The 26571-nt window shown below is 37.6% G+C and overlaps 3 protein-coding genes across 4 annotated transcripts in view; 1 reads left to right on the top strand and 2 right to left on the bottom strand.

Moving 5' to 3' along the window:
* The window catches only part of NANP (N-acetylneuraminic acid phosphatase), a 7993-nt gene extending 7552 nt beyond the window's left edge, over window positions 1-441 (bottom strand). Inside the window, exon 1 of the mRNA XM_005416341.3 lies at window positions 432-441. Within this exon, the coding sequence (XP_005416398.2) occupies window positions 432-441 (10 nt within the window). The remainder of the gene's footprint in view (window positions 1-431) is intronic.
* EIF2AK2 (eukaryotic translation initiation factor 2 alpha kinase 2) overlaps window positions 1-18664 on the top strand; it is a 21238-nt gene extending 2574 nt beyond the window's left edge. Inside the window, exons 5-19 of the mRNA XM_005416246.2 lie at window positions 439-565; window positions 3999-4113; window positions 5239-5417; window positions 6299-6401; window positions 8103-8164; window positions 8978-9068; window positions 9502-9542; window positions 9710-9844; window positions 10277-10396; window positions 11481-11588; window positions 13186-13378; window positions 16005-16130; window positions 16704-16799; window positions 18389-18451; window positions 18545-18664. Coding sequence (XP_005416303.1) covers window positions 462-565; window positions 3999-4113; window positions 5239-5417; window positions 6299-6401; window positions 8103-8164; window positions 8978-9068; window positions 9502-9542; window positions 9710-9844; window positions 10277-10396; window positions 11481-11588; window positions 13186-13378; window positions 16005-16130; window positions 16704-16799; window positions 18389-18451; window positions 18545-18664 — 1656 coding nt within the window. The 5' untranslated portion in view covers window positions 439-461. The remainder of the gene's footprint in view (window positions 1-438; window positions 566-3998; window positions 4114-5238; window positions 5418-6298; window positions 6402-8102; window positions 8165-8977; window positions 9069-9501; window positions 9543-9709; window positions 9845-10276; window positions 10397-11480; window positions 11589-13185; window positions 13379-16004; window positions 16131-16703; window positions 16800-18388; window positions 18452-18544) is intronic.
* On the bottom strand, window positions 17896-26565 carry GPATCH11 (G-patch domain containing 11). 2 transcript variants are annotated; one of them, XM_031060264.1, is made up of 9 exons: window positions 26394-26565; window positions 26075-26301; window positions 25194-25235; window positions 24994-25114; window positions 24209-24299; window positions 22975-23079; window positions 22144-22225; window positions 21481-21565; window positions 17896-18816 (listed from the first exon to the last, which is right to left on the bottom strand). In XM_031060264.1, the coding sequence occupies exons 1-8, from the start codon at window positions 26432-26434 to the stop codon at window positions 21510-21512; spliced, it is 765 nt and encodes a 254-aa protein (XP_030916124.1). In that variant the 5' UTR covers window positions 26435-26565; the 3' UTR covers window positions 17896-18816; window positions 21481-21509. The 2 variants fall into 2 exon arrangements, with proteins under 2 accessions (XP_030916124.1, XP_005416304.1); XM_005416247.3 differs by having other exon boundaries at window positions 26398-26565.
* Window positions 26566-26571: the final 6 nt, after the last annotated feature.

The raw sequence follows: 26571 nt of genomic DNA, 5'->3' as shown, positions 1-26571 counted from the left end.
GGTCATCTTTGGTCCGTGCGGCTACGCCTGGCGTCACCGCTGATCGAAGGGATATGTTAAGTGCCGTCGGGTTCTCTTCTGCAGGAAACGATTCTAATTCTGGAGAAATGTTTCTGATTGTTTTCCTCCCACAGAAATCAGTAAATGATTGTCTTTTTCTGTCAAGAAATCTGCTCAGGAATCTAAATCTGCTCAGGAATCTTCTCTAATCACTGAATTTTCCACTCTGCTTTCTAAACCCTTATTCCAAGCAATGACTTCCAAAACATTTTGCAGACCAGTCATTTGAATTAGAAATTCGAATTAGTTTCCCATGAACTTTGTTACTGGCACCAATTTTCTATTTTATATCTTAGCTGTGACCTATCTACTAGGATTAGGGGCTGCCTTTATTGCATGTTTAGAGCAACAGACACATCTTTGAATGTTACTTTGCAGCATCTATTGAAGAGTGTGTCAAAATGGATCGTGAGTATATGACGAAGGTCAACCGTTACGGTCAAATACATAAATATAAAGTGGATTACGACACCATCAAAAAAACGGGCCCAGATCATGATCCTGAGTAAGTTTACTCTGCGTGTCAATAATGACCAGGGCTTTTCCTGCAATGAACAAACTGTGTAAAGCTTGCAGTCACAAATATTAATTTGCTGAAAGCACATGTGTAGTGGGAAAGCTGGGTGAAACAATTAATTGAATGGCAGGTGCATGGGGAAGACATAATGTGATACAGTTTAAGGAGAAAACTTATTTCAAGGGTGATGGCTCTTTTTCAGAAAGTACCAGCAATGCACCTGTTACTTACTAGTAACTGTATTGTATATTATGCATCTCCTCTCAGAAGGTGGATTGGGTTACAGCAAGAATTTCAGTTTATGATTTGAAATCTACAAAGCAAAGTGTTTACAAAGCATTGTTGAGTTCTAATCAAAAAGGTTGGATGTATTAACTGATTTCATGCTAGCATATTTAATGTGTAGTGTATTTTTTAACATCTCTTACAAGAAGAGGGTGTTTTGCTTAAGAAGTTTTGCTTTCCCTTTTAGAGACAATTACAGGTGATGGAATGTATTTTATTTTTTAACACTGACACAGTGTATTTTTTCCCTTGCCAAAGGTTGTAGGTACTCAAGATCTGTAATATTTCCTTGCATGATTTTTAAAAAGAATTTTTGCTAGTTTGTATGAAGACAAGGCTTATGCTAATAATGAATACATTTCTTTTGATGTGTTCCATGTTGTCAGACAGCAGTGTCTATACAGATTTAGTCTTAAATCTGTCTAATATCTCACAATAAATTAATAGGTATTATTTGGATCTCAAATGTTAATAGTTATCTTATTTTTTTACCCATGTGGCTCATGTAATTCAAAAGAGTAACTCTTATTGCAGTAAAGACCACAGCTGTGATCACACAGCAACATCTTCATTTTTCAAAAGTGATGGCATGGGACTGACAGAAATTACATACATTCCAAGTTGTTTATTCCATTTGTTGTGGTTTTTCATTATTTTTCGGTGTGTTCTGCTACATTCACAAATGAAATTCAGCCCATTGTGTGACATCTAGGAAAATCCTGGGTACCTTGGGGTATTCCAAGGATACAGTGTAAAGTGTCTGGCTGTAGTGATGTGTGCTGTAAACCTTCAGTCCCTTATGCTGCTCTTTCCTGGTGTTCTGGATGCATTGACCACTGCTGGTTGTGTGCTAGCTCCCTAACTCTGCTGTTCTGTGTCCCATCTCATCAGTCACCTTGCAGCTGTCTGAGGCATGATGCAGAGATACCTCCCATCCTAAGATGGTTCTGGTGCTGAGGCTGCTTCCAGTACTGGGTCTGACAGGGCCGGTGCTGAACACAATGTAGGAAGGTTAAAGGAGACCAGGGTGGCTCAGTCCTGAGCTTTTGTGGTCTGGGAACACAGAGAGTGGACAGTTAGGCCACTAACCCTGTCAAGTCTGGGAATTGCTTATTGCCTTGGGGTTCATGGTGAATGACTCTGCACTTATGACCAACTCGTATCGCTCCTGCAGGTAGTCCTCAGCTTGGTCATGGAGACTCACTGAAGATTTCCTCAGGATGCTTAAATAAATGGTGTATTTTGATGCAGTGTCATAGCTGAATGTGTGTAGTATTCACCACTTAGGTATGGGTTGACTGATAACCTCTTTCCCAACGAACAACCTTTCTTACATGTTTTGTTTTTTCTTTGTTGTTTCCTATGTGTAGAATATATGGCACATTATGGGGGTGCCTTTTCCTACTGTTTGCCCCCTTAAGATTTCTTATTAAGCCTTGCTTACACAATGAGAGCAAGCACTTCATTCTGCATCTTCATCCCACCCAAATACTTCATTAAAGGGAAGTGGAGAATGAGGTTGGAATAATGAAAAAAGTGAGTTCCTAAAGTCACTACACTATTTGAGAGCAGTTTTCCCACAGAGGAGCTCATGGTGCTGTACCTTGACTGTGTGAATCCATCTTGTTGGCTGTGAGCATTTACACACTGCTGCAATCTGAAGCACTGAGGTGCTCTGAGACTCTAATAGTCACTTTAACTTGGTGCAAGTGTATGCTGCTGCCCCAGGCAGAAATCCAGTTGTTGTTTTCTCCTCTGTTGCAAAGGCAGTATCAGAAACATTAGGGGATTTGCAGCTGCAGGACAAGTCAGATCTGTAAGGACTGATTTGTCTGAAATGCAACCGTTCATTATTAGGGCACAGCAGTGGGTTGACCCCAGAAGGTAGTGAAACCCCCAGCTACCTACTCACTTCCCCCCAGTGGGACAGGGAGAGAATCAGAAAGGTGAAAGGAAGAAAAAACTTGTGGATTGAGATAAAGACAGTTTAATAGACGAAGCATAGCTGGATGTGCAACCAAAGCAAAATAAGAAAGTTGGCTACTCCTTCCCATCAGCTGGCAGATGTTCCCAAGAAAGTGGGGCTTCATCATGTCTAGTGTGTACTTGGGAAGGTAAATACCATAGCCATGGGTATCCCCTCTTCCTTCTTCATCTCCCAGCTTTTATTGCTGAGTGTGATGCCATATGGCATGGAATATCCCTCTGGCCACCTGCCTTTGTTGTGTCTCTTCCCAGCTTCACACACCTACCATTCCTCTGCTTCCTGGAAGGCCAGAGTGGGAAAAAGAAAACAACTTTTGTGCTGTGCAAGCACTACTCAGCAGTAGGTAAAACATTAACTCTGTGTTAGTTCCAAAGCCACAACACATCACCATTCTGGCTGCCCTGAAGAAAGTTAGCCCCATCCCATCCAGATCCAGTCCTGCCAGTCCTGAGCTGCATCAGATTCCCATTCTGACTCATGGAATTGCCATATGGGAAGCAGGACATGCACAGTTGTGGAATGGAGGAACAGAGAGGGAAGGGATCAGCAACTGAGCACAGAAAGGCAGGACTGGGGCTTGTGTTTGTTGGTAATTTTTTGTTGTTGTTGTTTTGGTGGGGTTTTTTTTATGACTGCCTTTAAATTCATGTCTCACAAGCACCAGACGTGGTTTTTGCTCTTATTAAGCAATGTACATCACAGGGTACTAAGGGTGAGTGTAATGTCGCATCTGGTTTCATGAAACCAAAATTAGCTAATCTTTCCTCCGTGTAGTGTCACACTGAGATGTGTCCTGTTGTTAGGGCTTCATGACCTTGCTTGTAACAATGCTGACCTCATCCATTCTTATGCTTTTAAAAACTAAATTATTTTGATTTTAAAAAGTAGTTAAGCAGTCAAAAGTACTGTTGGAACTAATGAAGTGCATGTATTTGTTACTAGAGAGGAAAATTTAAAAAGTATTTATACTAAAGAATTATGATAATCACTGGTTTGATATAAGAAAAACACATTAATGCTTTAGTACTTCCCATAGTTATCCTATAGTGCTTTGTAGGTAATAAACCCAATGTTTAATCCGATAAGGTTATTAAAGTATATATGTGGGAAAAATGTAGCAATGTTTTAGACAAGTTTCCTTCATTGCAGGTTCACAGTTGTTGTCAAAATAAATGGTGAGGAATATGGTAGAGGCACTGGTAAAAGTAAAAAAGAAGCGAATGCAGTAGCAGCAAAAGAAACATGGGAAATGATTGAGAAACAGGTGAGTAAACAGTAGGATTAAGTATTGGGGGTTACTAAGCAGTGTACATCACATGTAATGTAGTAAATGTTGCATGTGTGAAAGTAAATTTTTGATAACATGTTGTTTAATTTAAAACAGTTTCTAATTATTCAAGTTGTCTTTGTTTTTGTCTTATTCATCACTTTTCAACTTTTTATCACTGAATTGTTTTCCTTATTTTTTTCCAATAGGGTTGATATCTAATATTGTGTTTCATCCTCTGCTGTTATAGGAGGATAAGGAAATGTATTTGCTTTTGTTAAGCAAATGTGTTTGGATACACCTTGGTGTATCCAAAGTGGGCAGTTGTCCTTTTATATCTTGACAATTGTTATATGATTCAATGTCTACAAAACATTTGCAGGGCATTACTCAGCATGTCTGTTGCCACTCTGCTAATGAAATTGATCACTTTCACTTGTTCTAATTAATCTTTTTTTTCTTTTAATTATATTCTTTACAGTACAGCTAGTTATATACTCTCTCCTTCCTTGATTAAGTCTAGGTTTGAATTTTGCTCCTTAGTTTCTGCCAAGTGTTTTGCCCTCCTTTATTTGCCATTCTTTATTTTTCTTTCCAGCTCTGAATACTTCTTAGCACCTTTTTGAGTGAAATCTTTCCTTACCTATTTCTATATGGTTTTTATTGTGTCACTGTCATTAACACAATTGCAGTATGTCTGCTGGTACGTTACTGATGTTGACTAATCATGAGACAGCTGAAAAGTCCTGCTTTCACCTCTTGCACAGGAGCATTTGCAGCCCTTGCTAAATGGGAGCATCAGCAGCATCCTGCTGCCATCCCTTCTTCACAGCTTGTTCTCTATATTTTCCTGAAAGGGGTGGGATGAGGCATGGTGAGAGGTTGTTAAAGGCAAAAGTGTAGTACTTGGAAAGCCACTTTTATGTTTATTCAAAATGTAATAATTATGCTTGGGATGTCTGTCCTTTGCCACAAAGGACTCAGTTAATGGAAACTTGGGGTTTCTTAAGAATGTTTTGAAATGTGGACAAACCTTGCAGCTATATTAGTTCTTGTGCACTGTTTATCTTAATGTATTTTTAAACTTAAGTTTTCAAGTTACCTGTTTTGTTTGTTTTATAGCCTAAGAGTCCCTCAAATATGGCAGCTGCAGATTTAACAACAGCTCAAACAACCTCAACAACCTCATCACCTGCGCCAGATAAGGATTATATCAGCCTATTAAATACTTTTTCACAAAAGACGGGTTACCGAGTTTATTATCCTGACAAAAATTGTACTGGAGATCCCCATGCTCCCATGTAAGATATAATTTACTTTCCTGCTTCCTTCTAATACTTTTTGTGTTTACTAATGCTACATTAATTATCCTTGGTCATGTTAGCTGAATCTTTAGAAGGAGTCACACCATCTGCCTGAGAGCATTTTCCAAAAGCTTCTTGAGCTCTGCCAGGCTGGTGCTGTGACCACTTCCCTGGGGAGCTGTTCCAGTGCCCAGGCACCCTCTGGGTGAAGAATCTTTTCCTGATATCTGTCCTAAACTTATCCTGATTCAGCTTCATGCTCTCTCTTTGAGTCGTGTCACTGGTTACCAGAGAGATCAGTGCCTGCCCCTCCTGTTCCCCTCATGAGGAAGCTGTAGCTGCAGTGATATCTCCCCTCAGACTCCTCCAGGCTGAACACAACAAGTGCCCTCAGCTGCTCCTCATAGGCCCTTCACCATCTTTGTTGTTGTCCTTTGAACACTCCTCAATAGCTTAATGTCATTTTTATATTATGGCACCCAAAACTGCACACAGGACTTGAGATGAGGCCACCCCAGTGCAGAGCCGAGCAGCACAATCCCCTCCCTTGCCCTGCTGGTGATGCTGTGCCTGATGGCCCCCAGGACAGGGTTGGCCCCCCTGGCTGCCAGGGCACTGCTGACTCAGGTTCAGCTGGCCAGTGACCAGGATACACAGGTGCCCTTCTGCAGTGCTACTTTCCACTGACTTATCTTTAAGGCACAATGGTAGTTACCTACGATTATTAATTAGATTAAATGTATATTGAAAACGCTGTCCTGAAGATGTCTACTTCAGATTTCCATTCTATAATGTTGCTTGATTGTAGTGTTTAAAAATCATTAAATTGAGATTTGTTATATGGGACATAAGACTTGATTCCCTGTTGTATTTTACAGGTATTCTATTAGCTGTACAATTGATGGTCGTTTGTTTGGAAAGGGCACTGGACCTTCCCTAGCTGCTGCAAAAAAAGCTGCTGCAAAGGAAGCGTATAAGAAGGTAAGTAAGGAAAGCTCTCTGACAGTGTGTGCTATATTTAGCCCTATCACAGAAGTTTAAATCTTTGAACCAATTTCTTTATTGTATTTAAAAGCATATTCCATGGATTCCATTGAGGAAGGAAACAATCCATATTTTAGTATGTTGGTTGGGCTACTGTTAGTAGAATTTATGTTGTGCTTCTGTATTCTGGGTTAAAAAAACCAAACTGCTAACAATTGATATCTCTCTGTGTTTCAGAATAGGTCTGATATGTTGTCATTCAAGGATGCACACATTTAAAAATTTTAAAATTCCAACTCGTATACCTGTTGTCTTCTATGAGAAGTGTTATTGGGCTGGCAGGCTATGAACATACTTCTTTTACTGTCTTCTGTTGGATCAAAAATCTATTGTGTAATGTGAGAGGCAAAAGCAGGAGTCAGAATCAACAGGACTTGCCTTCTGTAGTGTTCCAAGGCAGAGACCTCTGAAACAATTGCTGACATCATCCTCTGGAGAGCAGAGCTGTTGTATTCATGTTGGCAGCTGTTATTTCCATATGTGCAAAAAACTATCAGAATTCTAATAATGATCCAAACCCACTTCTGAAATGTACAGGACATATGAACTAACTAAATGGAAGGTAGTTTAAAGAAAGGAATGGCAGTATGGGGGAGGAAAGAAGCCTTTTTTATTTTTAAGTACTTTTTAAATTATTTGGCTGTTACTGTGAATTTTCAATGCTTTTAGAGTTGTTTTTAAGTCAACCATGTAATTATTTAACATCCTATTATAGATCTAGGAGCCTTTCTTAATATCTTCCTTTGTTGCAGACCCATGGATCTTTTTATTTTCATTGAAGTCTGAAATTTATTACCTCAAACAACTTGTATGCCATATAGTCTAAATTTCAGTTGGGTTGTTTACGTTTGGTTTTAATTTTTATTAATTCTCAGTGATGTCTGTGTAACAAACAATGTAATCTGGCAAAATGTAGTAAAGGTCCAGTACACCTATATTTAAAAAAGGGGTTTGTTTGTTCTCATTTAAACATAAACCCTATGTTTTTGTGTGCATAATATTGTGATGAACTACCAGGAAACATTAAAAAAAAAGAAGAAATTTTGTTTACTTTTTGTGAGGTGATGGTATATCCATTGTAGTTGTTGCTTTTAATGTTACTTTAATGCTCTTATGACATAGGTGATGGGAGGAAGGGGAAAACCTCTACTAAGTATTTGGGATAAGTTTGTTTTTTTTAATTCAACCCTAATTTAGTTATGAGTTTTGCAGTGTTTTCATGCTGAGGACATTGAATGTCAAGTTGTACTGACTCAGATTTTCAATTCTGCTGATTACATATGTCAAAGCCTACATATATCTCATTTTCCACACAGCAGTTGCACATGCAGCAAACAACAAAGATATTTGCTTTTCATTACTCTTACTCTTATCCTGGTTTTGAATAGAATCCAGACTCTACTTTTGTAAATATGTCTGTATAGTATGCTCACTGTGACAGGGCCCTGTGTTTTTCCTTTCCCTGAGTGGAAATTGGGCAGGTGCCTTTCTTCTGCAGGGCTTTGAATGTTTAGTGCACTTACCAACTTGCTCTTAGGACCCTGTAATCTTCCCTCTGCCCTCTCTGGGTGACATCTTTTGCTCTAGAGATTTGTTTATGTGATTTTGTTAAACATTCTTGGCTTTTCTTTTTTCCAGATGGAAACCGAAAGATCTTATAACAGTAATTCCTCTCAAGTGCCAGCTGAGTCTGACTCAGAGTAAGTTGGGTTCACTGCTAATGTGATAACAATATATTTAGTAATCTTAGAGGGTAATGTGCTCTAATTCTAAATAAAATATATAATTTTATTGTTTTATTGCAGTATAAAGCAATCTAATTTTAACTTCTGTTCCTTAAACTTCAGAGCACAGTTTGTTCTACTTGTGCAGTTTTATGTGAGTCTGTATGGGATAGCTTATAGTAAGTTTAGAGCTTTCTGATTTGTTCACATTTTAACATAGGTAGTTCTTTCAGAAGCATTTTTTCTGTGATGTAAATGGATTGCCCTACTTCATTCAATAGCACTATTTCATACCATTTTAACACTCATTTTCCTATTGAGACAGTCTTGTGAACACAGTGTAATTCAATTTCAATACTGTCCTGTGCTCCATATTCTGCTTTTTTCTCTCCCATTTTTCTTTTTCCCCTCCTTTTTCATTCTACGTGAATCTTCATTTCCACCAAAGGGAAAAATTTGCTTAGCAAAAGAAACTGAACACACATTAAGTTTGAGATGTGATTTAAAAACCAGCAGTTTACCTGTAGTGCCACTACCACTTTTACTTTCTTCTATCTTCTAGATATCATAGACTCATTTTATAATAGAAATAAAGGAGAATACTACAAAGTGTTGTTCTTTTAATAGCTTTCAAGTAGGACGTTTTGTAGTTTAAATCAGTCATGATTGTTAATGTCTTTTCAGGTTTTGCTTTAAAAACTGTGATTTTTTTGGTACTTCTTTTCTTGTGATAATAATTTTATTTATTATTGTGTTATTTTCACCTAAAAATAGTCCATTATTTTTCAGTAAAAACACCATTTGCTTTGCTGATTCATCTGCAAAGTTGGTAGAAAAGATGAAAGACATGGCAATATGTGAAAAGCCTTCACCTTTTCAGGTACAGTATGAAAATAGTCTTCCTCATAATTACATTTTAGACCCTGAATAGGGCATGCTTCTTGTCAGAGTGTAACATCAGTTTGTTCTTTTATCCACTAATCATTAGAAAATTCATGTGTTTTTCCTAAGAACGTTCAGTAGTGTTAACCATTAGTCATTTCCTTCTGTATTGTGGATCAAATTTACATAGTGTTTAACAAATGCCAGTAGTCCCAAGAAAAGGGTCAAACTGAGCTCATTTTTTGCAATGATAGTGTTATGCATAGCATATGTGAAAAACACTGAGCTAAGATTCATTCTTATGACATTGTTTACATAAGGTATGCTCGTGTTTATAGGCAATTCCTAGATACATTATCAGACATGTTTTAAACAGACTGCAGTGAAAATATTCAGGATACCTCAAGCTTTTTTTTCTGTTTTCCATGTAGAGAAACGCACCAAGTTCTGTCCTGAAGGCCAGAACTGAAAGGTATGTTTACTTCTAGATTTCTATCTTCTCTAAACAATATATACCTTAAATAACTTTATTTTTTCTATCTCTAGTAAAGAAATGCTGCTATTGGGAGGTATATATTTTTTCTCATCACGTGTTAGAAAAATGGCTCATTATAAATTTTGCTTTTATCCTTCTTAAAGAAAATTGGCAGCTAATTTTGCTAATGTAAGAAACAAGGAAGAGGAAAAAAATATGTCAGATTCCAGTGAAGGTTTGCCAGATGTGGACACAAATACTGGAAAAGAGAATGGGAGACCACACACGGTCAATAAAACGTAAGGAGGATTTTTTTTTAAATTAATATTTGTAAGAGAATAACTGAATGTATGACTCTAGATTTGCTTCTTTATTTGTGGTAGAAGGAAGGAAAATACTGTTGTGAAAAGAACTTTCAAAGAAAATTGATATTAGATTTTTTTCCTGGAAATTTCAAATCTAGCACAGAAATTGACAAGCAATGGTATTTGAAGCTTACAACCAAATGTCATTCATGTGAAGGTGTGAGGGTAGTTACCTGACAGGCCTGGAAGGGTCAGTTTCCCTTGTTGTTTTCATCCCCAAGGCTGTGATTTAGACCTGTAGATTGGTCAAATGATGACTGTAGAATGATATTGCAGTAGATGTATTAAATCTGTCAAGATTATTGTTATATTCTTAATTGAAAATTAGGTATAATTAAATGTGGTTTTCCTTTTTTGTTTTTAAAGATTTCTCGAACTTTTTGAAAAAATAAAGCCTATTGGTGCAGGTGGTTTTGGGAATGTTTTCAAGGCAACATCGAAGTGTGATAAGACAACCTATGCCATCAAACGAGTTGAATTCACAGAGTATGTACTGAATGTTTGCTTCTGTCTTTCAGGACAACCTTAATCAAGACTTTAATACTTTATTTTCTCTCTTCAACAATACTAGGAGCATTTAGGTGATTAGATAACATTAATTATCTGTCCTTTTTAGTGAACTGTTTTTTTTATTTCCAAGTGAAGCTGAAAGTGGTCCTGAACCTTTGTTAATTTTTGCATGTAGTGGGTTAATTTTTGCTGGAGCTGTAAAAATGTAGGTATGTTAAGTTCTCTTTTTCCTGAACACAGTAGTGCTCTGGTTGCTAATCTTGCAAAATGTGTTTGAAGAAAACCTGATGATTATTAAAACATTGAAAGCACCCCTGTTACTTTTGACAGGCTACATGGAAAATTTCCATATCAGTAATGCAAAATAACTATAATTATGGAAAATAGAAAAAAATCCAAGTAATAAATTCTGTAATGGGAAAATGCTTATATCTGACCCAAGTAGTCATTACTCTCATGCTGTGTTGCTTATCTTTTGTAAATCTCAAGAGAGAAAGATGATCTTAATTTTTTTAAAAAAGAATTTTCTGTTACCTAGTGGAGTATTTTATCAGCAGTTGAAAAAATTAATTTCTTTTAGGTTATCTATTGAAAAGGTTTTAAACTGTTGGAGATACTTGTCCCTTAAATTGTGTAATATGTACATTTCCCTTTGGATTCTTGCGTTGTTTGCAAATACACGTTATTTTCATTGGTATTGCTATCCTGAGAACTATACTGAGAACCTTCTACTGATTCTTCAAGTAATAACTGCTGCTGTGCTGGCAGGTTTGCAGCTACCTGCTTTTTCAGCTTTTTTGAGTGGGGATTTGATTTGTAATGGGGTTAAACCACTTTTTGCACTTTGAGTAACTGAGCAGATGAAAGACAACCCATCAGATTTGTAACTTCAGTTTTGACCTTTGAACTTATATGAAAGAGAATAATATGCTTTGTTTCTTAATTAATGTAAAACTATCTGTATTCTGCTACTTGATAGCCTATCTTTTATTAAACTTTGTGTTACATTGTAGTAGGGAGATGCCTTTTTTTTTTAAAATTCTTTCACCCCTCCTGATAGCAAAGTAGAGCGTGAAGCACAAGGACTGGCACGACTTTCACATGAGAACATAGTGCGCTATCATTGCAGCTGGAAAGGGTACGACCATATCAAGTACTCAGGCTCAAGGTAACTACAAAATAATAGTTTGTATTCACAAACTTTTTTCACAGCTGTAGTGAACTTCATGCTATTCATAACTGGTTATCAATTATTTTACAAATATAAATGTACACACGTGCAATCATACTGCCAGGAAAAAAGGCACAGTATTTCCAGCAGCAGGTTGTGTGTCATTAAGTATATTTGCATCTTCTTTTCCTTGATTAGTAAAGTACATTATATAATTTTATATTTCACTCCTCTCTCAATATATGGAACATAATGAATTTACAGAGGAGAGTAAGAATGCAGAACTCAAAATGTGGGGCAAGAATTAACAACAGAAAAAATTGTCTGTCACTTGGGTACCAAATTCCTGATCAGAAGTTTCCTTTTTATAATAAGTACTGGTCAACCAGTAGCTATCATGGATTTAATTATTTCCCTAAGTTAGTATTTTAACCATGATGCTTGAAACAGTTTTGATTGTTTAGAAAAGGAATACAAAATGAAATGCTCTTTAATTTAGAGGTAGCCTTTTAACACTGAGACTTCTGGTAAACCAGTAGGGTGAGAGTTTTACTTGTAAGTTAAACTATTAACTTTTCCAAGCTTTTGTGGTAAGCTTTTTTTACTAGCTGTGAATTCATACTCTTCACATAGGCTGCCATACTTACTTAGAGCCATAAAATATTAATGGCTTCAAAATTATGGCTAGTGTGATACCTCTCCATTATTGTGCTCATTAAGTGAGCAGTAAAATGGGGGGGAAAAGTATGTCAAAACAGAACTGTTAATATGTTGGAGCCTCAATATCATGTATATATTTTACATTAAACAGTTATTGGGTAAAAGAAAAAAATGTCCCCAAAGCCAAGAGCCCAGACTGGAATTTGTGCCCTGACCTCAAGGCTGCAGAGTCCCGAGCCATTTAATGCTTGTTCTTTCAGTGCTTCAAGCAGCTTTATCCAAGGGCATTCATCACACAGCGTACCTAGGGAAAACCAGTGCATGCTTCTCTTTGTATTTTCCTTCCCCATACCATCTCCAGCCTCAGCCTACCTTATGGGCTTCTCTGGAATGTGTGAGGCTGCCAGATGGGTGAATATATTTAATCTAGATTTCCAGTGCTCAGAAGGGTTCCTGTGACTAGCAGAGCAATGTCACTGCATTACCTTCTTGACAGGACAGAGTTGGAAAGAACCTGACCATTCTGGGCAGGATAGGAAGGCTGATCTCTTGAGCAGAAACGTGTCAGGGTCTTCCACAAGGTCCTTCAAGGCCAGATGGAGCCAAGGATAATAGTATTTCTTCCTAGATAGGACATACTTCTGGGTATGAGGGAAATGGAACTTGGGCTTTCAGAAAACCAGTGTGAAACTAGAAAGCAACCAAAACTTCAGAAATATTCCAGGAATATGTAGCAACTGAGTAGAGATGCTTTGGGTTGCAGTCCTTTTTATTTAATTCAAATCGCTGTAGGATTTTTCCTAAAATTAAGGGACTCGCAGACTTTGTTTTGGGTAACTCCAAAAATAATTATTAGCAAAAAGGGCTGTTGAAGATGACTTGGGAGGAATTGTATCTTGTCAATTTCAATATGGTATGTAATTTTCTTTTGAAGCTGGAATTCAGACCAAGAAATTCTCTGTCTTTTCATCCAAATGGAATTCTGTGAACAAGGGACATTGGAAGACTGGATTATAAAAACTACCAAAGATCGAAAGTATCATGAAATGGCACAAAACAATTTTTTACAAATAGTGAAAGGAGTGGAATGTATTCATTCTGAAGACTTAATTCATCGAGACCTCAAGGTATGTAGGATAGGTAAAAAAAAAAAAAAGTTAAAGGTAGTATACTTACTGAAATTGCAGAGAATATTAAATTGTTTATAGTCTTCGCTTACTCTGTTATGTACCCTAGTGTGCTTCTTTGGATATTGCTAGTGATTGATTCTCTTTCAGCAGCTGGCTGAACCTCATCCCAAAATCAAATGAACTTGGAAGATCTCAGAATACAACAGTTCAAAGAATCAGTAGTCATCAGCTAACAGTCATTTTCAGTGTGTTACTGGGTCACAAGTCTACCAATTGGAAAAAGAAAAGTGGAGTCTAGAAAGTGGCTCTTGCCATATTATAAAGGGGTAGTTTATCTATCCTAATACATGCTGTGTTTGATAACAACATCCTCTAGTTACTTTTGTCTTGTGTATGCATACAAATGTTTGAATGCTACAGTTTTGGATAGACTTTCAGTCTCTAGATGTGCACAGTCATAAGATGATTTTATTTCAATACAAAGATTCTAAGGGACAAAGCCTTAATGGCTTCAGGATGCAAGCTATAATGTTTCTTACCAAGTTTTAAATCACTCATTTAGTGAAAAAAATCATTAGTGTGGTGGCATTCCTAGGGTTAAGTTAAATTCCCTGCCTGACCACTCAGGAGCCACTCTGGCAGTCAGATTCCCACCACCAGAGACCTTCACAGCTGGGACTGAAGTCCCTTCACAGCAGGCAGCTCCAGTGTACCCACAAGTGCCTCACTTGATCCCCTCCACACCCTGGCCATATTTGATGCCCAATATGGCGTTCAAACCCTTGACCTGGAGATTAGGGGTCTGACGCTCTACAAGCTGAGGTAGGGATGAGGCTGTGGTCAATCAGGAGTGGTATTCTCCCATTAATGCTCCTACTGAATCCACATGCTGCTTGCTCACTTCCCCTTCCCCTGTGGCAGGCTGGAGAGGAGAACTGGAGGCACAGAAGGTAAAGAGCACCAGTTGAGACAAGAACAATTTACTAGAAACAGCAATGAGATAAGAAAACAAACACAGACAAAAACAATAACAACATTAAAACCAGAAGTCTAAAAACAGAGGATGATTCACATGCAAGAAGTTCACTGTGGAGCCCTGCCTGATCATGCCATGCTCCCATGATCCGAAGCGAATCCTACACCCATTCCCAGAAAATGACATGAGGTGGTATAGAATAACTGCCTTGTCCTAGCCATGTATGCCCCACTGATTGCTGTCTAAATTAGCCCTCTCCTGAACAGAACCAAGTTATACTGCTAACTCTTCTACCTGTGTTTGAATTGAGGAGCTTTCCTCTCCTCTGTAATCTGCTGTCAGCTTAGGTGCTTGGCCATCTGAGATCTCCATAGCCCACAATCAAAGTTGCAGGATAGGTTCAAGCTGAGATTAAAGTAATTTGTACCTGGTAGGAACCAAGTCATTAAATAGTGTAGCTAGCTATAGGTACTATATTAAATATGGGTGGTCAAGGTCAGACTTGAACAGAACAACTACACAAAGCATTCTTTACATGAAGATCTCTTCCTGTTGACTATTAAGTATCTCCTGGCCTTATGGTCCACTGGAGCTTCTTTGAGTAAAAGACAGCATGAGGCTATTTGGTTTTGTTTTAAAAACATTCAGAAGGGTAGTTTCTTTATCTTCTTTGGGAAACTTCATTGAAGCACATATAGTTATCTTTTTAGTTGTTTGACTTCATGTTCTCATTTTGGCTAGGATACAGTTAATTTCTTTTCAGTGGGTGGTACAGTGCGGTTTTGGGTTCAGTATTATAGTAATGCTGATAACACACTGATGTTGTGGTTGCTACTAGGTAGTGTTTATTTTAAGTCAAATGACTTTTTTTACATGGAAGAGGGGCTGATCTGGGCTCAGGAATGGGTTCTGGCATCAGTCAGTGGGTGGTGAGCAATTGTACTGTGCATAACTTGTTTCTCCTTGTTTTGGTTTTTTAAATCCTTTTATTATCATTATTATTTAACATTATTATTAAATTTTTCTTTTGCTTCAATTACTAAACTGTTTTTAACACAGCTTTCAAGTTTACTTTTGATTCTCCCTCCCATTCCACTGCGTGGTGCTTAGTTGCCAACTGGCCTTAAGCCATGACACTGTCAAATTTAAAAAGGGGAAGTTTATTGTGAACATGATACTCTGAGATACCTGTAGTAAGCCTTAGCTCTGCATTTCATTTAGTACACATGATCCTTCTGTGCCTAGGAGAAACTCTGACTTGAGTGGAATTCCATGTAAGACTAAATGCTTTGCCTAAGTGTATCGAGTTCTGTCTAGGATTGAAGAGTGAAAAGCACTTTGGGATATAGACTGTTATATGCACAGTGTATTTGAAGAGCAGTTAAAGCATGGCACAGCTATGACTGAGCTAGTGGAAAAAAAGATGCAGTTACTGCAGAATGTTCTACTTGAAATTTAGTTTGTGTTTTTAAAAATTGATTCAACTTTTTCCTCTTTCCACACCATCAGTTTCTTAATGCTACTTTCTGAACAATCATCAGATTTTAGGGGAAACACTTCTGTGGCTGATTATGCTTGGTATGGTGATTAAACCTTGATCATTTGGTGATTTTTTTTTCTTCTTTTTATTTATATATATGAAAATAGCCTCAGAATATATTCATATCACATGATAATAAAATAAAAATAGGTGACTTTGGTCTTGTGACTTCTGTGGCATTTGAGACTCTGACTGAAAACAGAGGAACAAGATCGTATATGGCACCAGAACAGGTAATTATCCTGCTATATTAGTGTCTCTGTAATTAGATGTGCATGATAAACTCAGCATTGGATGTTCTCAATCCTAATCTCAGTAATAAAGCAAGTTGCCTAAAGTTCCCTGGTATGACTGTATGAGAGAATAACTGTACTCTGGAGAAAGCTTTACCACAAGTGTGGTAGAGATTTTTGCTCTGTGTGAGCATACGGTCTGACACTGCATGCTGTAAGTAATGCTGTTGTAAAACCAGGCTGCCATACATATATTTAAATTTGAATTTAGGGCCCCTGTTAATTGCATAATTTGAGCTTCTCTGTTTGTTTCATTATTTGTCACAGGGCAATATTGGCATGCTTTATCTGTATAGGTCTGTAGAAGTCTTAATTTCAGGGTGTTCAGTGTGACATAATAGTCACTATTTAACAGGTCTGAGGCAGAAAGGGTTAACAACTAAGAACGATATTGAGAACGGCCAGTCCTGTAGCCATGGGGTAGAAATTTCTGCTGACTTCAAATTTTGCTTTAGGAAGTGATGTTCTCCAGTTGGATTTGATACTTGTATTGTTCTGTTCTAATCTTTCTAGACTGGGGCCAGATATGGAAAGGAAGTAGATATTTATGCATTGGGATTAATTTGGTTTGAAATTCTTTCAGCGATCACTGGTCATGAAAAAAGTAAGGTAGGTAATCTTTAAATTTAAAAACTCCTACTGTTGTTGTTTTGCCTTGCTTCTGGTATCACTTATTGATAGTTCTAGAAGGAATCTTTTAAACTTGAGTACTATCTCTATTTACATATTTTTCCTTAATTAGTTTCCATAAAGCCTATAAGTCCTCAGACCTCAGGTGAAATGTCATAACTGAGGGAAATACTACAGTTTATTCCACTTCTGTCCTACTACTCCCTTCAGATGCTCACAGACATTGATGATTTCCCCTCTCAGGGCCTCTTCTCCAGGCTGAACAGGCCCAGCTCCCTCAGCCTTTCCTCATTAGAGAGATGCTCCAGAGCCTCAGTCATCTTTGTTACCCTGCACTGGAGCCACTCCAGGGGCTCCATGTCTCTCTTGTCCTGAGGAGCCAGGACTGGACTCAGCACTCCAGATGTGCCTCACCAGGGCTGGGCAGAGGGGCAGGATCAGCTCCCTTCGCCTGCTGGCACTGCTCTTCCTAATGCACCCCAGGATCCCATTGGCCTTCTTGGCCACAAGGACACACTGCCGGCTCATGGATGGCTTGTTGCCCACCAGGACCCCCAGGTCCTTTTCTACAGAGCTGCTTTCCAGCAGGTCAGCCACCAGCCGGTGTTACTGCCCAGGGTTATTTCTCCCCAGGTGCAAGACCCTGCATTTTCTTTTGTTGAATCTCACAAGGTTCCTCCCTGCCCATCTCTCCAGCCTGTTGAAGTCCTTCCCAAGGCCTGCACAGCCCTCTGGGGCATTGGCCACTCCTCCCAGCTTTGTGTCATCTGTGAACCTGCTGAGGAGGCATCTGCCCCTCCATCCAGGTCATTGATGAACAAGTTAAACACTACTGGGCTCAGTATTGAAGCTAGGAGGACACCACTGGTGACAGGCTTCCTACTAGACCCTGTCCTGCTGAGTGTGACCCTCTGGGACCTGCTGTTCAGCCAGTTCTCAGTCCACCTCCCCATCCATTTGTCCAGCTTGCTCTTCCTGAGCTTGGCTATCAGGATGTTGTGAGAGACACTGTCATATGGAAAAGAAATTAACAAAAATCCATTTCTAAAGCACATAATGACAAATCTTTTGTTAGTTGCTTTGAAGTCCATGTAGCATTTTATGCAATGACATAGAAATAAATGTGTGGTACTGGATATGATAAAAAGGAGGAAGCACACCTGCTTGGCTTGGAAACAGAAATTCAGTTGTCTTGCTTTTTTCTTTTCTTTCAATGTCATTAGGCAATATAAATCCATTACTTTTAAATTAAGGAAAGAAAGATAATGATTCTGAAATAGAGGCAGATTGACATAAATAGAGGAAGATTGAAACAATTGTTGTGTGTGAAGCTTTTAAGCTTAGAAATGGATAATAGTTGATGAAAAGGCCATAAAACCAAACCAAAGCACAACCAAATGAAAAAAGCCCCAACTTTCAAACTGTTTATGGTTACCTTTTGAAGCCTTACATTTCCTGTAGATTTGTGTTTTCCTAAATACTTCAGTAAACTATATGGGTTATAAAGTGGAGATACAAAACATAACAAATGAAAGCATACGAAAACTATTCTCTTTTATGCATTTCAGATATGGTCTTCTGCTAGAAAAGGTGAACTTCCAGAGTACTTCAACAAGAAATTTCCCACAGAGGTATGGGATTTTAATATATTTTTGGTACTTTTTTAATAAAAAAAAAAAAAAAACACCAAAAAAACAAACTATTGACATTTAATTTTTTTTCAGGCATCCTTAATCAGAAAGATGCTTTCAACAGACCCTTCAGGAAGAATCACTGTATCTTATTTACTTGACCTTCTTAAGTCTGTTCATAAAAAGAAGGCACTTGGAAATTATTCTCATTGAATGTCCTTTCACACTGTGTTAAATCCAGAGTTTGATGAATTTATTACAATTGATGAAATGACAACAGATGTCAGAAGCAACAGCAAGACTTGGGGTGTGTCTTGGCCACTTCACCATTCACATCTGCCAGCTGCAACCAGGACAGGGCAAGTCTGCAAGAAATCACATGCAGTTTTTATCTGGAAACATAGGTTGTGGATGAGCTGGACTGTTTTGTACAATAAGTACCCACTCCTTTTCCCCTCCAAGATCATGCTGATGTGCTAAAGTGCTAACTGGGTTGTGCCAAATCCCTGCATGTGCTGCACCCATTATCCCTTAAGGTTATCTATTGTATTCCATGGAAGAACTGCTGTCTGGTGGTATGTGACTCAAACCTTTCTGATTTGTTCAGTGATATTGTTAATAATTACTAGAATGCTCCATTAGTACCAATACTAGTTTTGGCAGAAAAGGAAATAGGTGCACGTTATTCTTCACTGAATTTCAGCAGTTAAGTTTTCTATCTCTTCACAGCTGCTGATGACCTAGCACCTTTAGTGCTCTAGAATTTAAACTTGTAAAATGAGGATTTCTTTAAATGTTAAACATTCAGCTTTTAGGAAATCAAATTTAGAACAAATCTCAATTTTTGAAAACTTTAGGTTTTTATGGTTGTTTTTTTTGCAAAGGAACATTCAAGGTGCTATTAATATAGGAAAATTCTCCTCATTATAAGAAAATTGCCTCAGTAGTAACCATTCGAAATCCTAGGCTGAAAGAGCACTTTAAACATTCCCATGCTTCCAGGTTTTAGTTCCTTATTGTAATACTGAGGCATGCTTAACCCTTAATAACTGTACTTAGCACCTCTGGTGTGCCCACTGCCAGCCCCACAAAAGGGAACAGCAGGTTCTCTGCTACTCTTCATTTGTGAAAAGACAGGTGCTTGTCTTTGAGCTCTATCTTGTCAAACTGTTCACTGTCAACATAACCCCATAAGGGCAAATGAGCAGAGATTTCTAAGCAAAAAAATAGGTAATATGTGAAGTACTGTATGCTTTTTCTGAAACGCTGAATGGGTTAAAAGTGGGTGACTGCTCTAAAAGAAATAGTGCAGTATTTATATTCTTAGGGAAATTACTGATGTTCTGGTGCAAGTATTTGTTGCTAAATAAGAATGTGATGGTATAATTTTTAAGGCCTTACACTGCTTTCTTTTTTTCTCTTTATCATGAATGACATATATAGAATCATAGAATGGCTTGGGTTGGAAGGAACCTTAAAGATCATCCAATTTCAACCCCCCCCTGCCCCAGGCAGGGACACTTTCCAGTAGATGACATTACTCAAGGCCTTGTTTAACCTGGCTTTGAACACTGCCAGCAATGGGGTATCCACAGCTTCTCTAGGAAACCTGTTCCAGTGCTTCATCATCTTTGTAGTAAAGAATTTCTTCCTAATATCTTATCTCAACCTTTCACTTTGAAGCCATTCACCCTTGTCCTGTCACTACATGCCCTTGGAAAAAATCCCCTTCCAGCTCTCTTGGCAGCCCCCTTTAGGTACTGAAAGGCTTCTCTAAGGTCTCTGCAGAGCCTTCTCTTTTCCAGGCTGAACAATTCCAACTCAAGCAACTTCATTTGCCAGTTCCCTCAGGACCAGTGGATGCATGTCAGCAGGTCCCATGGACTTGTGAACCTCTAGGTTCTTCAGGTTTTCTGGAATCTGATCTTCTCCTTGACATCCCTGGCCAGACTGAATTCCATCAGGGCTTTATGCTTTCCTAACCTTATCCTTGACTGGAATTCATAAAGTATTTCATTATGCTAAACTAATTAGTATTTCTTTGCAGTGGTCAAGATCTGTGAGAAATTATATATCCTTACAGACAGAATACTACTATTGCTGCTTTCTCTTCTCTTTAATCTATTGGTTATATAAAAATAAACATATAAAGTATGTTAAATCTATATAAATAAATTTGATTTATATAAATATAGAATTGTTTTATCTATATAAAATTAACACATAGTTGGATTTGATGATCTTAAAAGTCTGTTCCAACCTAAACAATTCTATGAAACTATTCATAATATGAAAATGGACAATCTCTTGGCTGCATTTCCTTTACAGTTTTTGGACAGAGCAAAGTAGTGTCATTACTTTCCTGCTGTTAAGTAATACTGTACCAGTTTGTAACAGTAGTTTGCACCAGGAGTTTTTGATATATTTGATATATTTTCCCTGCATAGTATATTTCAGCATTAACTTTTTATAAATGGCTAGTTATAGTAGTAACTGCTGTTACCTAAAAATAAAAGGTCTATCAAAATATATTTTATGTAAAAAAATTGAAAACCCACCATCATCATGATCTAATTCTATTTAATTATGGAAAATATTCATTTTTATATACAACAGAATATTGGTTCAAGTAATGTCACTGTCATGTTTCACAAGTTTTTTTTTTTCCCACCAGATTTAAGATGGTGAGCAAAACCAGTCTGGAATTTAGGCATCTCTGTAAAGATGAAAAAAACTGGTTTAACACATTATGCAATAAAGTGATTGGCCAATAATTATGCCTTTACTCATACTTGAATTTTATTACCAGTTGGGCAGCGCATAAACAAAGATGTGAGAGACTCAACCTACCTCTCAATATTGTTAGTTCAATTACAAATACCAACTTTTAATTCCTGTTAAATTGTGCATCAAACAGAAAACATGAATTTAGCTTGTCAACTTAAACTCTTTTTCTGCATACTTTGGTATGAATTCTTGAGTATGGCATAGCTCCAAGCCTTTTAAAAGATACTATGAATTATACATACTTATCTAGGGCTTCTTCTTTAGACTGGCTTTAGTCATGATCTGCAGCACTGTCTCCAGGACAGTTTGAAGATAAATCTTCAGAGTCTATGGGATATGCAGGAAAAAAGTGAGTAATTGCAGCTCAGGGAAGGAAAAAATGGTTGCTAGAAATATTTCTAGAATCCATGTAGAACAGATTAAATAGAATTCAAGGTTTACAAGTTAGTAACTCTCAAATTTGTTTTAAAACAAATTTAAAAACAAAGACAAATTCTCTCTTTGGTGTTGTGAAAGTGGATGGTGTTCTAATTGTTTCAGAAACACCTGCCAACTTTTGCAGCTTTTTATGGTATTGGTTTGAATATCTGAATTATGTTTTCTCAAAACGAATTAAATTTTAATATAAATTCAAATAAATTTCAGTATTGTTTGCTGTGTTTTGTTGTGTGGGTTTTTTTTTTGTTTGTTTGCTTTCAGTTTTTCTGCATATAAACCTAAAACTTGGCTTACAATCACAATAACAATATGTACAAAACTTTGTGCAAAAACCAGCAGCCTGGAAGGTAAATTTGCTATGTAGATTTGGAAGCTGCAGTAGGAGAAAAACCAAGGATCTATTCTACAGCTGGAGTCTAGCTGCATAAGCAAAGCAAAGCACCTACAAAAGCTTGGTTCACTCTCACCTTCATAGGTTGTTCCACACCAAATGCAATAGAAGTGCTCCTCTCTCAAGTAGGCCGTCAGGATGTGCAGCTTTTCTGATACCTAGAGATATGTACAGGTATGTGATGACCTGGGCCTCACATGACATAAACCGCTTTGAGCTACTGGTGTGCTAAAACAAAGTGTTTAACCTAATGCTGTACACATTACAATACTGGAGCTCAGTAAGACATGAAGTTTCCCACATTTGTAGAAGAGTGCATAGGAATTCATGATCTCTGGAAAGTTAATGGCTGTTTGCTTATCCTTCTTTCCAGCTAAGAAACCTGCACTGAAGAGAGAGCTAAAAATATTACTTAGCTCTCTGATTTCATGTATATGATATCTTCTGGGGATTATTTCACATCTAATCTGTAATGCTAATCAAACACATAAGGCTAACAACAGCTGTGTGATCTAGTTCTTCTTAAAAATATGTATTTCCAATGTCCATCTTGAGATAATCTGTGAAGCATTTTCAGAAATTAGTGACTCTAAACTTCCAACCAAATTAAAACTCAAAAGCAAATACTTGTGATCTTGTGTATTTTGGCTAAGGCAAAAAAATTTAAAATTTTAATTTCTAGGCTAATTTTTTCAAAGATCAGCCTCAAAACACATGAGCAATATATCAGTGGTTTAATATTTTATAATTTATCATGTAACTGCCATAAAAGTGACTACTCTGGGACTGCAAAGAGACCCTTTACTACAGTGTGGGAAACATGTATGTATAGATACACAAGGTTTCAAGGAATATTAAATTTCATTTTGAATTAAGCAATTAATTCAGTTGAAGAGCTTAAACTTACACTTAAGTCTGAGCTTGTGCATTCATCTTCCTTGTCTTCCTCACCCTTTTTGTCTTCCTCTTCAGGTTCTATCCAAAACCAAGTCTCCTTGGGAACATCAATATCCTTAAATAACAAGGGATTTAAATGGAAATTATCTGTCTTTGTAAATATTCTTGTAAAATGATGGATAAAACTAATTTCTAGGAAGTGAGCTGTTAGCCTTTAAAACTTAAATGTATAGTATAACCAAGAATTACTAAAGCTGTAGGTAAGTACACCAGTCCACAAGAATTTTTTTTGCCTTTCTTTTTTAACAATGTAATGCATGCCAATGCTAACATCTAGTTCTATTTCATCTATGTTTGGTATGTGCAAGGCTACACAGCAATGTAATCTCACACCAAGCCTGTGAGCAGATACTCGTGTTTATCAGTTGAAGATATGCCCCAAGTTATGTTATCAAGAGATCACACAGTACTTCCTAGTTCACCTCAGGTAAAGTTAAAGGAAGAAAAGTAAACAAGGATGATCTAAGCTTAATTTAGGTGACTTCATCTGAAGCAAACTAAGTAATAATGAACAATCTCAGCAAAATTTATGAGGTGGTATTAACTTCTACCTGGTTAATAGAGGGAAAAAACCCAAACCTTTAAGTTTTCCAGTGGCAAAAATGCATAGTGGTTCACTACTATTACCCATGTTATTCCTTGCAAGTGGAACGTACTTAGTTTTGTGTGGCTATTTTTGTTTGCTTTTAATGCTACTTTGGTGAATTTGCTGACTCCCTCAATGATGATCCCCATTCTTGGAGGTACTAAAGATCTGCCTGGTTATGGACAACCTGCTTTAAGTGACTGCTTGAGGAGGAAGGCTGAACACAATGACTTCCACAATGTCAATCACTGCATGATGATGTTGTTCCCTCACTTGAAGCACCATTATAGAGCAAGGCCTGATACTGGCTACTGGAAAATATGCAAACAGCTCAGAAGTAACCACAAAAATCCAGAAGCAAAACCACAGGTCCTCATGTAAGTTACCATGAGGTTGTTGTGCACCTTCAACTATCTTAATGGTACAAACAGACTTTGAAATATTTTAAGAGGACTGAAGTGTTGCCAAACATCAAGACTTAAGCTAGTTACCCCACAATTTTAGAGAACTTCCAAGAACTGAACCACTATATTGCAGCCTGTATCTCTAACCTCTTAAGTTTTCCTTCCAGCCCTCCAGAAAATCCCCCAGGTCTCACTTTTTGCATGTCTAGTTGCTGGCAGGCCCTCTGGCTTTTTCGCAGGTCCCCTTCCATCTTACGTTCTTCTTGTTTGGTTTTGAATCTTATTCTGTTAAGAACAAGCAGAAGTAAATAAGCAGGCAGACACACAGTGACAGAGGCATTACAAGACCCCAAAATCTAAGATTCTATTCCTACTAATTTTCTCAGACCTGAACAACATTGAAGTTAAGAAGTCATTCTGACATTTCTGTGGGAGTACATTGTATTTCTTAGGAATTATACCTTCAAGATACCTTTTTTGACCACACTACACTGTTTCTTCATTAGATTTTCCTAAGACATAAAAAAAGTGGTTCACTAAACATCTGCAAAAGATAGAGCCTTTCCTCAGCTTCTCCACATATTAAAAGAAGACCGGGAAAAAACCAAAACATTACAATCTTTAAAAATGTACTCTGAGTTTTGTTGTACCAACAGTACTCAGGAATATCTGTGGATTTTATATTTCAAAATATATGTTTCTCCAATTAAAAAAGCTGCATATGACTTGAGAAAAGTTAGTATCTATACTGTTTGCATTATTAACAATTACAAAACTAAATGGTGCAGCACATGCTTTTAGCATTACAGTATTCATTTACTTTTGCTTTAGAACTGAGAAACAATTACTCTGTATTGTAACTCTCACCCTTCATTCAAAACATTCAAAAATACTAGCACATTAAAAGAATAATCAAACACCAAGCATAAAAAGAGTTGCTATTTAGACATTCCTTGGAATATCAGTTGTATGACTTTACCTGAACTGATCTGCAGCTTGTTCATTGGCTTGTTTTTTCATATGGAGTTTTTGTCTATAGTTTTCCAGTTTTTCTTCAGCTTTTCGCTTTTTTAATTCCTCATGACCAAGCCCACTTCTGCCTATGTAAGTTTAAAAGATGAATGTAAGCAGTTGAGAAGCTCTGATATCCAATCAAATAAATCAGAAAACACCACAAACCTGTTTTTATGTTCAGAGGAATAGGTTCAACAATGCCTTCTCCTGTGAGGGAAAAAAAAAGTCAATTTAAAAACCTGAGTTCTTCTCAAACAATGATTTGTGCAGTATATTCAAGTAGGCATTTGCCATTGTGGTTTTTTTACTTGGAAGTTGAAAACTTCCCAATCAATATATATTTAGTGCACTACAACTGACACAGCTGTACTGGAAAGTCCCTCTCTGTTTTGGCTTGTCTACTAGAATTCTATGTACTTTTTCATGACAGGACCAAACTGAAAGAAAAGGCATTGATGTGACAGGTGTAAGATGCCTGTGATGAAGACTGCTTTCTTACTGCCTTCTGGAGCCTTTTCATTCTGCAATCTCACAACAATGATGAAGAATAAAAAGAATCTGTCTGGGCCAGTTCATTGTGGTTGTCTGCCAGAGATGCTGAACTGGCACAGCAGTTATTAATTCCTTGTTTTATTGATTTTACTTCGTCCATTAAGGCTTCATAAGGGTAGGCCAGTGTGCACTGTTTCTTTTTCAAAATCCACCTATAAATTTCAAGAGGGTCTGATGTTTTTGTGAACACTATTAGCTTTGCAAAACCATCAAAACATCCTTAATGCGATTCCTGTAGCTATGCAGGTACGCAAGTGCACTTACTGAGCTGCAAGTGCTGCTCTTCCCGCGCATCCCTCAATACTCTGTACTATTTTTACTTCAGTTTTAGGGATTTGCTCTCTTCTGTCACAGCACCTTCACAGTTCTGTAATGCTATGTCTCTCCAAGAGGCACTTACTGACCTGTCAACAAATGAAGTGACAGCTGCAGTCTGTAAAATATAAAGGTATAAATGAAAACGGACACACATTTCCAGAGAGTGACAAACTTACCACTTTTGCCAAGGGCCTGGCCACTCTTGTAGCCCATCTTCTGGAGCAAAGCAAAGCCTTTGTTCTCATTGCCCAATGCACTTTTCAGCACCAAGTCACGTCTCTCTTTTTCTTCTTCTTTTATGCTTTTTTGTCTGTTCTTCTCATTGGCTTCTTTTTGCTTTTCTTCTTTCTGAATAGCTTCCTTCACGCGCCTCACCATGGGCAAGCCTGGCCTGACATCCTGTCTGCGAGTTAGTAATTCCAGCAAATATTAGCGTGTTTGTTTTTTTAACAGGTTTACAATCACTTAAGAGGGGTGAAAAAAAGAAATACCTACTTACTTAATAAATAAATCAGACATATAGTCTTCCTCTTCATCTCCCTCCATGCTTAGCACGCCTCTATGCCGACGCCTCGCCAGTGGACACCGTCAGTGCGTGTTACCGAGCATTTTATTTCTCTGTGCGTCCCCTGCGAGGTGGGGGACGGAGGGGCCGTGGGACGAAAACACCTGA

The sequence above is a fragment of the Geospiza fortis genome, unplaced genomic scaffold, assembly GCF_000277835.1.
Source record: "Geospiza fortis unplaced genomic scaffold, GeoFor_1.0 scaffold41, whole genome shotgun sequence".
NCBI classification, from domain to species: Eukaryota; Metazoa; Chordata; class Aves; order Passeriformes; family Thraupidae; genus Geospiza; species Geospiza fortis.
Note: the sequence above shows the minus strand (reverse complement) of the source record. Positions and strands in the feature narration are given on the sequence as shown.

What these genes read in the sequence shown, in the direction of transcription:
- GPATCH11 (XM_005416247.3), bottom strand. Translation starts at nt 26,444, where the DNA reads ATGGAGGGAGATGAAGAGGAAGACTATATGTCTGATTTATTTATTAA. An exon ending in AGCAACTAGACATGCAAAAA is followed by an intron (nt 23,080 to 24,208) that starts GTGAGACCTGGG and finishes TTGTTATTTAAG; the next exon opens with GATATTGATGTTCCCAAGGA. An exon ending in GTGTGGAACAACCTATGAAG is followed by an intron (nt 21,566 to 22,143) that starts GTGAGAGTGAAC and finishes CATATCCCATAG; the next exon opens with ACTCTGAAGATTTATCTTCA.